This window comes from Lontra canadensis, unplaced genomic scaffold (genome assembly GCF_010015895.1).
Source record: "Lontra canadensis isolate GAN:19392208 unplaced genomic scaffold, GSC_riverotter_1.0 scaffold94, whole genome shotgun sequence".
Classification (NCBI taxonomy): Eukaryota; Metazoa; Chordata; class Mammalia; order Carnivora; family Mustelidae; genus Lontra; species Lontra canadensis.
In genome coordinates, this window is record NW_022631088.1 from 2,965,472 (window position 1) to 2,977,481 (window position 12,010).

The following is a 12,010-nucleotide window of genomic DNA, read 5'->3' on the forward strand; positions in this document are numbered from 1 at the left end:
CCGCCCTGCTAGAGAGCAGGCCTGTGGGAGTGGAAGCCCTCTGCTTGTCCTCCTCTTGGGGCTCCCATGTCCCATACCCTGGGGCTTCTCCCCAGCGGCTGCCTCCTTCCACAGCCCACCGCTCCCCCAAGGAGGCCCTAGAATTCCGTGGGAGACAGCCTTGGGCCCACCTGGAGGCAAGCAGGTCATCATCTGGCCCCAATCCCCGCCCCCATCCCAGATGCAGTCCCAGGGTCCTAGCTTCCTAGGCATCACCACGCTGGAGACCAGGCCTGGTTTGCATAGTCTGCACGTTTAATCACTTTAAAACCTCTAACATTATCTCGTGTCCATTAAATAGAACCAACAATGCTGGGCCTGTTTAAATTACAAGGAAAAAAAAAATCACTGGGCACCAACCCAGTATCTTACAAAATCAGCCAGGCTGGCCACAAGGGTGGGGGGATGGGAGAGGAGGGGACACCCCTGGGCAGGTGGCTGGGTGCCAGGAAGGGCTAGGGGAGAGAGAAAGAAAAGAGGGCTCCCGGATGGGAGGGGACTGATTGTCCTAATGGGAGGGGTGCGAAAGGCACGTCAGAAGAGGGGGACTTAAGGGGGCAGAACAGGTCAGTGCTTTCTCCACAAGGGCACAGTGTTGGAGGGGGGGCTCAGTGCCACTGCCTGCCCACCCCTGGCACTTGGAGAACCAGTGACCCATGAGCCCTTGGCACGATGAGCCCCATCTGAGACACAGATGACAGCCTACCCCTCCCACCACAATCCCCTTTCCTAGGGCCCACCTGGCTTGCCCGCCTGCCTCTTCGGGACTTGGGGCTCAACTCCTCCTCACTCCTCAGCAACATGCTGCAGCCCCCCACACCTCAGGGCCAGGGTAGCCGGGGGAACAGCAGAGTGGACAGTGGGTGTGGGAAGGTGGGTGGTCCAGCTGCTACCCCCATTAAAAATACAAAAAAAAAAAAAAATCAGCATCTAAAGTGAAATAATCACAAAGTGAAAATATATCCTCAAACAGCCCCTGAGATCCCCACAGGGGAAAGCAGCATCGGGTGGGAGGTGGGAGAGGCCGGCCGGGCCACCGTCCCTCCCCACCACCCACCCAGGGACTCCGGGACTGTGAGTGCCAACAGCCCAGGCAGCCCCGGGCTCAGAAAACAGGGACTTGGGCCCTGGCAGGAGGGGGAGGGGGCCCGAGAAGGTAGGGTGGTCAGGACACCAGCACGGGGCTCGGTTGGACCAGCCACACTTGGCGGGCAGCCAGCTGTGGTGGAGGTGGGCAAAGGGACACACACACTCGCGGGCGCACCCTGGAAGCACCTGCCTTGCCTTGGTCCCTTCCTTTGATCACCACTTCCTCAAGAGGCTCACCAGACTCGGGGGACAGGGTTGGGGATACAAAAGCCCTTGGAGAGGTGGCCTCCTCCTTCAAATACTCCCTAGGCCAGCCTCCCTGCTGCCTGGATGGGGACCATTATTGCTTTAGAGGAACAGGGAAGGGACAAGAGCTACAGCTCGGTCAGGAATCCCAAAAGAGACAGGCTGACCCTCTTCACTCCGCAGGGGATTCCGGCTGGGGCCTGGACCTTGGAAAGCTGTCCTAACGGTTCCACTCCTTTCTCCACGCAGAAGGGGTGCTAGAGGTGGGGTGAGGCCCTCCCCTGCTCCCCAGCTGGTCCTGGGGCCCCACCTCAGGCAGCCAGGGGGCCCGAAGATAGGGTGGGAAGCAGTCTCTGCCCCTTGCCTCCCAGCTGGGGTCCAAACCCAGTCCCAAGATAAAAAAATACTTTGGTGAATTAAAAAGTGCCCAAGGAGGGGATGGGCTGGAAGGGGCAGGCAGTAGGCGCTCGTCAAAGGGCGCTCTGGTCTTTGATAAAGGCGGTCCTCTCGCCCCGGCCCTCGTCCTCTTCTGAGTCCGACGGGCACTCTTCCTGCCAGGCTTCGGGGGGCAGCCCCTTGTAGGAGATGAGGCCGCGGTCCATGGTGTACACCTTCACCCCCCGGAAGCTGAAGCCGGAGCGCAGCTGCAGGACCAGGAAGACGGTGACAAAGACCAGCACGATGAAGGCGCAGCTGAGGCCGGCCACCACCTCGGGCAGGTGTGAGGGCAACAGCCCTGCCCGCGGCCGGGGCTCCGCCTCCACCTCTGCGGGCAGCCTCTGGGGCGGCGGCCGCTGCTGGGGCGACTCGCGGCTGCTCTGGCTCTGTCGGGAGCATGTCTGCTCCACGGGGTCCAGCGAGGCATGGCTGGGGCAGCTGAGGCAGTCTGTGGGGGCCAGCCCCTGGCAGGTGGCACACGAGCTGTGGCAGGGGGTACAGACGCTGGCCCGGATGGTCTCCACGTCGTTCTCGGTGCTGTAGTGCGTATCGAGGACTTGGGGCGTGAAGCCTGGTGGGCAGTGCTGGACACAGGTCTTCTGGTGCAGGGAGAAGCCTTCCTCGCACACTGCCGGCAGGGAAGGGGACATGGGTGTCAGCTAAGCAGGCAAGGCGGCCCCGAGCAGCCTCCAGCCCCAGAACTGCGGTCATCCCGAGCTCTCTTCAAACCCCTTTCCTCCTAGCACCGGGCTGCAAGACAGGTTCCCTCCGTGCCCAGCCCCTCGAACCTCAGGCCCTGAAACCCTGAAACAGCCACCACCACTGACCCACGCAGGCCTGGCTGGTCGCCAGGGTCTTGCAGCCACTGCTCTCGGGAGGCGTGTGCGGTCCCTCGGGGGCCGTGCCATACAGCACAAGGGTGAACTTGGTCAGCGTCCCTATTCCAGGGTGGGGGAGGAAGCAAGAGTTAGGGAGCACTGGCACCGCTCCCAGAATCCCAGGGCCCCCCAGCGCCCTTCTGTGCCCCCCGCGGTCCTCACACATCCCCAGTACCATAGTTGTTGGCTTCGCTGGTGTTTTCAATCTCCAGGACCCACTCGCCAGAGGGGTCCTCGTCCCAGGAGTGGGTTGTCATGAAGGCCCAGTCGTTAAACCCATCTGCAGAGTAGTCATGTGGCCTGGGGGAGAAGGGTGCCCATGGCTGTTGGAAGCCTCTGGGAGACCCCAGCCAGGGACACCAAGGCCACAACACGTGGACCATACACCCTCCCCCAGTGCAACACCAACCCCACTGGGCTGAAAATGCCCAGAGCTGTTTTTCCCAGTAGGCCAGGTGTTCTCAACCAGAAGATTCTGGAAACATGCAAAGTTTGGACACGGGAAGGCACACTACTGGCACATAACGAGTAGAAGCCAGGGATTCCTTTGATGTGGGACAGTCCCTAGGACCAAACCGTCCCTCCTGAAGTGCCAACAGCACCTCCACCAAGAAGAACGTGGCGGCCACTAAGACTCTGGGACAAGTCCAGGAGGGTGTGAGTGCACGAACGGACGTGTGCGAGTGTGAGGGGCAGGGCAAGCTGGGCAGGGGAGAGGGCAGGCACCTGGCCGCCAGCAGGGTGGAGCGGGTGCCCATGGGGCTGACCAGGTGGATGGCCAGGTCGCCACGGCGATTGTAGGACAAGGTGAGGCGGGCCTGCGCATGTTCTAGCCGTGTGATGTGGCTGGGCTCCCCCAGGCAGGCGGTCACCGTCTTGCGCACCTCCAGCCGCTTCCCGATGTCCCTGTGCAGACAGCAGGGACAGTGTGCCAGCCTGGCCAGGAGGGCGGGGCCGCACCCCCAGAAAGCCTCAGGCCCCAGCCACCCCTCCCAGCCCAGGGCCGGGCCTCACTTGGGCTCAGTGAGGATGTCGATGATGCATTTCCTCTGGGGGGGCACCGTCGTCCAGTTCTGGGCCAGGGTCACCATAGCACCTGCATCCAACAGCCCGTAGCCATACGAGTGGCTCACTGCGGGGCAGAGAAGGCGGGGTCAGCTGGGAGGCAGAGGGCCCCCCACGCCCAACCCGCATGCTGGGCCACCCTGTCCTCACCTTTCCGGCCCACACCGTTGGTGGCCCAGTCGTTAGCATTGAGGTGGGCGGGCTTCGAGGTCTGTACCACCAGGTGCTGCATGTCCCGCCAGGTGAGGTTCTTACTGCAAAGGGGGCAGGGAGAGGTGGGGCTCAGTCTCTCTGGAGAGAGGCCGGAGGCCAAGGGCTGTCCTGCAGGGGGCGCTGGTGGGGACGAGGTCGCTGCCCCAGCAGACTTACTTGGCTTCCAGGGTGAGAGCGATGATGCCGGCTGCCAAGGGGGCAGAGGCCGAGGTGCCCGTATGAGACTCCGTACACTTCTGCCTCAAGTCTGTGGTCACCTACCAGGAGAACGGGTGGAGGGACTAGAGAGGCCACCAGCCTGCCCCCTGCTCTGCCCACAGGCCCAGAGCACCCACGGAGGGCCGGGGAGCCGGGGCCAGGACACCTGGGGCCCAGCCACTGCCTTGCTCACTTGCCGTGAACAGGCCAATGCCTGGCCCTCCCCAGATCTCCATTTCCCATGGCTCGAGGGGCTGAGCTCCAGGCTGGAGACCATTCGAAGCCACGCACATCCTTAGAGTCTCCACTTCTCAGGGGCTTCAGAGAGCCCCACGGCCTCATTCCCAGACTCAGGGAGCCCCGGCTCCCATTCTACCATCCCCTGGCCACACGTGGTCTGGAAAGGGGACCCTGGGCAGAGCCCGCAGGCAGCCCCCCTGCCCCCGGGGCGGGACTCACGATCTGCTTCTCGTTCTGGTTGCCGCTGCTGTATGTGGTGGCCAGCGTGGACGAGCAGGCCTCGCTGTACCAGGGCACGTTGCCGAGCTGCGTGGCACTGCTGATGGACAGCGTGTAGATGCTGTTGGTGTAGCCGTCACAGTTGCAGCTGTCGTGCTCCCGGCCCCCGTTCCCCGAGGCCCACACGAAGATGGAGCCCAGCCCCCCGCGGCCCTGTGGACAGAGTGGGCCGGGGTCACTCGCAGACGGGGCCCGGGGGAGGCCTGGCGGGAGGGCACTGCTGGGCAGTGGGCCCCTCATCCACACACGTCACCCTACTCCACACCCCGTGAGACCTCTGCTGGGTTGGGCGCTTGAGCAAGTCTGTCTGTCTGTCTGGAACCACGGACCTGGGCTGCTGCCAAAGTGCCCAGACCCGGGACTGTAGTTGCTGGAAGGATAGGGGATTTTCCCCTTGTTTTTCTCTGTTGCTATCTGTCTAGTGCATTAACATTTTAATAAACAAGCCTCGTATAAAACTAAGGTATAATGCAAGCATACACAAACAGGAAGAGGAGAACGGGGGACGCGAGCTAGGACAGCGAGCGGACAGCCCCCGGCCTGGCCCGAGGAGGCTGCGCGGGGACCCCCACCGCACCTGGCTAACCCCCCGGAAGAAGGCCTCCTCGGCGAGGCGGGCAGGCCCATCCACAGTCTTGCCGTCGTCCTCGGGGCCCCAGCTAGCGCTGTAGATGTGGATGTGGTTGGGGTTCAGGCCCAGCGAGCGAGCCTCCACCGCGTCCGTCACCTCGCCGTCCAGCATGCGCACCCCTGGCCGCGGAGGGGGGTGAGGAGAGGGATGCTGCATGGGTCTAGCCGCCGGGGCACCCCCCAAAGCACACCCAGCCCTGCACCCTGAGGACACACAGGGGAAGGCAGAGGCTGGAGCTGGCCAAGAGCCGGAAGGGAGAAAGTGAACACACCCTGCCTTCAACCACACAGCCTGGCCTGGAACGAGCCTCTGCGCTCCCTGGGGCACACGGGGGCCAAGACCGGCCCTGCAAGGACTCAGAGCGGGCGGCAGGGATTCAGGGAGGCTCCTGCTAAGAGGCCCTCACCCTGGCCTGCAGCACGGGCGGCTCAGCTCTGCATGGTCCGGGAGCCTCTAAGGAACTGCCCCGTGGTGGGAACAGGACGGGCACTGGCCGGATGGGACAAAATCCCCTGCAGGGCCCTCCCCAGGACAGGGTGGCCACGGCCCACACCCACCTCCAATGCGGGCATTGTAGGCCACACCTACGCCACAGACACCGTTGTTGGCCACGGCAGCCACCTCGCCGGCACACCGTGTGCCATGCCTGCCGGGGACAAGAGCACAGCATTAGCAGGGGACAGAGTGTGATGGGGCAGTCTGAGGGACGGGATAGGTCAGCACAGCCCTCCAGCTGCGACCTCTGTGCCCTCCCCTGCTCTCCGCTGCACAGCCACCCCTGCTCTGACCAGAATTGGAGCACGACTACAGAGATGTCAGCCTACGGGGGAGCGGGTCTTAATCCGGGCTCGACCCCACTTTCTCAGTGGAAGGGAGGAGACACCAGGCGGGGACCAGGGGGCCTGCCATAGCTCACCTGTTGTCATTCATCTGTGTGTACCGAGGCTGGGGGTCAGGATCCTGGTCATTGACATCGAAGCTGGCCCCAGGATCCTGGAGAGGACATGGCCATCGTCAGGAACAGTTTGACCACATTGACAGAATAGGACTGCCCCAAGACACCCCTCGCCGGGATCACCGCCTCCCTCCCCCACCTCCTCACATAATTGCCTGCCAAGTCTGGGTGGTTCTTCTCGATGCCATCGTCCAGAATGGAGACCACAATGCCGTCACCCGTGTAGCCCTGAGCCCAGGCCTCCTTCACGTTCAGGTCCCGCTGGGTGACGCCAGACTGCTGAGAAACCCACCCCATCACCCCAGCACTTACAAGATGTGGTTGGCTGTGTGGGGTCAGGGGTACCCTGAAGAATCCCGTCACCACCTCCGAAACCTCCTTTTCCACCCGCCCCTGCAGCCGCAGTGCCCGTCTGGGCTCCATGGGAGGGTCAAGAACTCAGGAAGGGCGCCCCCCAGGCTTAGCAGGAAGGGGCAGGGAGAGAATGCTCGCAGGGAGAACGAAGAAGGATGATAGGAGCCTCCATGTCAGCCTCAGCCTCCTGTGGGAGCCCTCAGTGGCCAGATGGGTGCCGCAGGGGAGGAGGCCGCGTACCAGGTACCACTGCTGGGGAAATTTGGGGTCCGTGGGCTCCTGGTACACATCCCGTTTGGTCCTTTGCTTGGCCACCTGCTGCTCCAGCCACTGCACCTGTGAGGGAGTGAGGGTGAGCAGGGGAGGGTGTGGGTGGCTGGGGGGGGGTGGGTGTTACCCAAGAGGCTCCAGAGAGCGGGAAGGGAAGGGTGGCAGCCAGAGGGGCTGGGGGTGCACTCACTTGAGGCTCCCTCTGCAGCCGGCTGTGCCGCGGGTGGTGAGGCGACAGGGACCGCTTTGTCACCGCTCGATGCCAGAAGTGGTAATAGTCGCCGAAGATCTGCGACAGAGCAGGGAGGCTGAGCCGGGCTTTCCATCTGTCAGTCCCCGGGGAAGCAGCGGACGGGGGTGGACGACCCGCTGCAAGGGGAGGCTCACGACGCGGGGGGGGGGCGGGGGGGCGGTGCAGGGGACAGAGAGGGACCCACCCTCCCTGGCACAGTCTGGTCTCCCAAACAACCTACATTGGAAGCCAGAGGGCAGGACGAGCCCCTGCTCCAATCCCCACCCACCCCCACCCCCAGCTGCCCAGAATGCACCAACACGCAGACGGTCCTGACAAGGTAAGCCCACAGTCCCGGGCCTGGGGCCTGAACCCCTGCCCTCGCCAGCCCCACCCCCAGCAAGGTCCTGCGCCAAGGCCAGAGGTGGTCCACCCTGGTCCGCTCACCTACCTGGCCCAAGTTGAGGAAGCCGTGCTTGCGCGCCAGGCGGTCAGCCACAGCAGGGCCTCCGGGAATGTGCACAGCCCAGGTGTTGGTGTAGACCTTCTGGGCGTGGGCGTCGGCGGCCAGCAGGACCAAGGCTCCTGCCGCTGCTACCACCCATAGCAACCAGGGCCTCAGCTCCATGGGGGGCACAGGTGGCCGGGACCCCGGAGCCCCCGTCTCCTTGGCCTGGTCACAGGGCCTCGGCTCCCACGTGCCTGCTCACTGCCTGTGGCCCGGGGCTGACTGGCGGGGGCATGGGGCCGAGCGGGGCAGGGCTGTGAGGGGACGAGGGCTGCCAGCTCTGAGGGGAACAAGGGAGGAAGAGGGGGAGATGGTCAGTCCCTCCCCAGCCACGTGCTAAAGCTGCCTTCCAAGCCCCAGGGCTCAATCTAGGCCTGAAAAGGCCTCCTGGGGAGACGGGTGAGCATCCAGCCCCCCCAAGGTCAGCCAGCCAGCCAGATGGAACCCCCCAAACACACACACACACACACACACACACACACACACACACACACACACACGGCTCCTAAGCCTCTCTCCACATAAGAATACGGAAGAATATGGATATCAGGCTTGAGTCATCCAGAATCAGAAACAACAGAATAAATGTTCAGCACAATCAAAGTAAGAAAGAGATGGGTTATAAAGCAGTATGTACACATGACCCCATTTTGTTTTTAAGGAACTATTTATACATGTATATTTATATATAACCACAAAACAAAATCTGGAAGGACACATGCTGAAACGTTAACCAACGATTCTCTCAAGATGGTGACGATTACAAATAACTGTTATTTTCTTCTTTGTGTCCTTGTATGTTTTCCAAATTACCCAGGTATATTTGATAAAATGTCTTCCAAGTTTTTTAATGGGTGGTGTCTACCCAGCTCGCCAGTGGCTCCTGGTTCAGCAAAGCAGACACAGCCCCATGGGAAGAAACAGCGGGTGACCCTGGGAGGGATGGGGCTTGGGGGGCTGAGCACAGGGGATCCCACTGGCTTCACCTCCCTTCAGGGGCAGACCCCAGGCCGGTGGCCATCATCAAAGTAGGGCCCAGACTCTTTCTAGGCTGTTTCCCGGGGAACACTGGGGCCGCTCTGCCCTGCCCAGGCCTGGGTGCTGGGCCCCCAGTGGCCCCCTTGTATTCCACGCCCACCAGCCTTGCATCATCTGAGCCCAGGCAGCCAGAGCAAACACTGGCTGCTGAGCCAGGAGCGCCAAGGTGAGGCTCTATCAATAGTCTGCCTGTCGTTTCTCCTCCTTCAGCAAACAGGCAGCGGGACCTCTCTGCCTGGGGCCACATAACTGTCCCCACACAGGGTCCCTGACTAGCCAGAACCCAAGCCCCTGGGGTGGGGAGCAGCTCGGGGAGGCCCCAGTAGGGTCGCTGGAGGTATCCTGTCTCAGTGCCAAGCTCATTGAGCAGAAAGCCTGCCCAAAGGGCCCCGGATGCCCCCACCACTCCCAGCCCCAAAGGAGGTTACTCTGCCAGGCGGCAAAAAGGAAGCTCCCCAGCTCGCCCCAGCTCGCCCCAGCTCGCCCCAGGCTGTGGGGCGCTGAACAGGCAGGCTCACCACTGGGAAACCTCACCCCTCCAGGGGCTCCCCTTGGCCATGACCAGCCTCACGGAGGGAGGGCCGCTCCTACAGTCCCACCCTGCATGCTAGGAGGGACTCAACACACAATTCCCAGGGTATTTTCAGTTTACACCAAAATAACCTGACAGCTGATGGCGGGAGGCATCCACAATACGGCTCCTCCTCACCCTGTTACGGGGCAGAGTCCACGGGGCTCCAGGACAGGCCCGTGATGCCTTGGGCGTCCAACTTCCAGAAAGCTAGTCTTAGCAATGGCTGGGTGGCCAAACGTAGGCCCTAGGCTGTGAAGAGACCCCAAGCCTCTCACTTAATAGTGGATGTGGGGCCCTTCAGGCAGAACCAGGTAGGAACAAGACAAGGCCTCTTCTGGACACTGCAATAGCCACCTCTCAGGTCCAGATGGCAAGTAAACCTCCCCCGGACCCGGCCCCGGCCCACAGTGCTGTGAGCCCTGCTGAAGCCCCCAAATCAAGATGGGCCCATCGAGGCCCAGCCTGGGTTCCAGCACACTGTGAATGGAGCTGCAGCTACTCGGCATTAAAGGTGATTAACCAACTATTTAATTACTCTGCAGCCCCCCAAAAGAAAGCAGGCTTCTGGCACAACCCAACAGTCCCTGGAGAAAGGGCCTGCCTCCCTCTGCCCAGCATCTCCAGCCACGGGGAGCTGTGGATATGGCTCCCACACAACCCCCAAGTCCCCAGACATCCCTACCTCAGCAACCTGGAGGGAGGGAAGATTTCTCACCCCCCTCCCTCCCCAAAGAGCAGGCACTGAGAACAATGAATGAATGGGCTTCTCCCCACCCCCATCCCAGACTCTGACTCACCCTCAGAGTCCCAGTTCAGTTCAAACCTCCCCTCCCCAAACCACCAGGCTTGCTTTATTTCTAGCCTCCTGTGATGCCCCCTCACATGGGACTGGGCTCTAGGCTGTGGCCACGGAGAGCTGGGACTGCTCTTTCTGGCTGTGTTCCTGGGAAAAGCCATTTCTCCAGAGGTCCCGGGAACCTCTAACACAGAGAGCCGCTCTGAAGCGTTAAACTGAACCTACCCCCCCCCAACGCCGCCCCGTCGGGCTGCTGTTTCCCAGGCACTGAGGGTCTGGTGTGGACTCGATTCAGTCTTTCTAGCAGAGACACCAAGCCAGGTCCTGTTAGAGGTACTGAGAGGCGCCCCCGAAATTCCGATTTTCAGTCTCTGCTCAACTAATTTGCTGTGTGATCTCAAACAAGTTACTTCCTCTCTCTCGGCCTCAGTTTCCTTGGTGGTAATAATTGCTAGATCTGAGATTTTCCAACTTTTTTTTTTTAAAGCCACATACCCCCCCCCTTTTAAAAAATCAAATCTTACATGAAAGCCCCACATATGAAACAGTAAAATTTGGGCGGTTGAGACCGTCAAGCTTGGCTACTCTCCTGCGCTGTGTCCACACCTGGCCCGCAGCTGCCCAGCCCTCACCAGGCCACATCACCTGGGTTCCCCTCACACTTCCCAAGTCAAAAATAGGATTCCAACACCCTCCAGGGCAGAGGGTCTGCACCTCCCCTCCCCACCGGTGGGGCACGCGGAGAGCAGGTACAGACCAGACAAGTGACTGCTGTCAGACCTGTCTGGCGAGCAGGCAGCCCCGCAGTCCAGCCACCCCACGGGGGCAGAAGGGGCCTGGGCCAGGCCTCGGCGGGAGGCAGCCCCAGCGCCTACCGGAGCCAGCCTCCCGGAGCCCGCGGGACCCGCACCTGAGTCTCCGTAGCCCAGGTGTTTGGGCGGGGGCGAGGCCGGGCGGGGAATAATCCCCTCCGCCCCGCGACCCGCCGTTCCTCCCCCTCCCCGGGGCGGCGGAGTGGGCGAGCCGGCGGCGGCCCCCGGCGGCCAGCGGGGAGGCGGGAGCACCCGGCGCCTCTGGAATTCTCTCCCCATCCCGCCCCCAGAGGGGGCCCCGCAGGCGCTTCCTGAGGTCAGAGGGCTCGCCCCGGCCCCAAGCGGAAAAGTACCGGCCCCGGTAGGGGCCGGGGACCGAGCCGGGCCCGGAGCGCTCAGGTGGGCTGCAGGGCGCCCTTCCTGCTCCCCGCGGCTCCACCCTCTGGCCGGCCCCCGAGCCCGTTCCGAACGCCGGGACGGGCAGCCGGGGCCTGGGGGCCCAGGTCAGGCCGGCCGCGACCCTCCCCCGCCGGGGCGCCGGGGCCGCGGAGCCCGCTCCCGGGGCACAGCGGCCCAGTCCGGCCGGCCCTCCCCGGGCCCGGCGCGCTGCCTCCCCGGGCCCCGCGCCCGCCTGCTTACCCGAGGGAGCCCGGGCGGGTAACTTTTCCAGGCGAGCGCCGCGGCGGCTCGGGCGCCCCTCGGCCGAGCGGAGAGCCCCGCGGCGGGGGGCCTGGGCTCGGCGCCGTCCCCGCGCCCAGCAGCAGCGTCACCGCGCGGAGGCGGGGAGGCGCGGCGGGCGGCCTCGGCCCGGCCCGCGACCAGGGGCAGGGCTCGGCCTGGGCTCCGGCTCCAGCGCGGGCGGGGGCAGCGGCCGGGCCCCGGCGGCGCTGCTTGTTTACTCCCGTCGCTGTCAGCGGCTGCGGCGGCCCGGGCTCCTCCTCCTCCGCCGCCGCGCCCCTCCCCCTCGCGGCGCCACCTCCGCGCTCCCGGCCCGCCACTGCCGCCGCCGCCGCCGCCGCCGCCGCCGCTGGCCCGCCGCGCACGCCGCCCATGCCGCCCGCGCCCTGGCCGGCGTTCGGAGCCCGAGCCGCGCGGACCCAGAGCGCCGGGCCCCGAGCCCAGGCCCTGCGGCCTTCTGGGGCGCCCGCTTCCTCC

The 12,010-nt window shown here is 63.7% G+C and overlaps 1 protein-coding gene across 3 annotated transcripts; it reads right to left on the bottom strand.

The window, feature by feature from the left end:
- Positions 1–271: 271 nt before the first annotated feature.
- FURIN (furin, paired basic amino acid cleaving enzyme) lies at positions 272–11,734 on the bottom strand. Of its 3 annotated transcripts, none has more exons than XM_032836974.1 (16): positions 11,495–11,731; positions 7,579–7,915; positions 7,086–7,184; positions 6,866–6,961; positions 6,419–6,547; positions 6,233–6,309; positions 5,874–5,962; positions 5,263–5,435; positions 4,626–4,838; positions 4,125–4,225; positions 3,906–4,009; positions 3,705–3,822; positions 3,417–3,596; positions 2,866–2,990; positions 2,640–2,750; positions 272–2,440 (listed from the first exon to the last, which is right to left on the bottom strand). In XM_032836974.1, exons 2-16 carry the CDS (start codon positions 7,753–7,755, stop codon positions 1,845–1,847), a joined length of 2,388 nt encoding a protein of 795 aa, XP_032692865.1. In that variant the 5' UTR covers positions 7,756–7,915; positions 11,495–11,731; the 3' UTR covers positions 272–1,844. The 3 variants fall into 3 exon arrangements, with proteins under 3 accessions (XP_032692865.1, XP_032692864.1, XP_032692866.1); XM_032836973.1 differs by having other exon boundaries at positions 6,419–6,550; positions 11,495–11,730; XM_032836975.1 differs by lacking the exon at positions 2,640–2,750 and having other exon boundaries at positions 6,419–6,550; positions 11,495–11,734.
- Between the last annotated feature and the right edge of the window lie 276 nt (positions 11,735–12,010).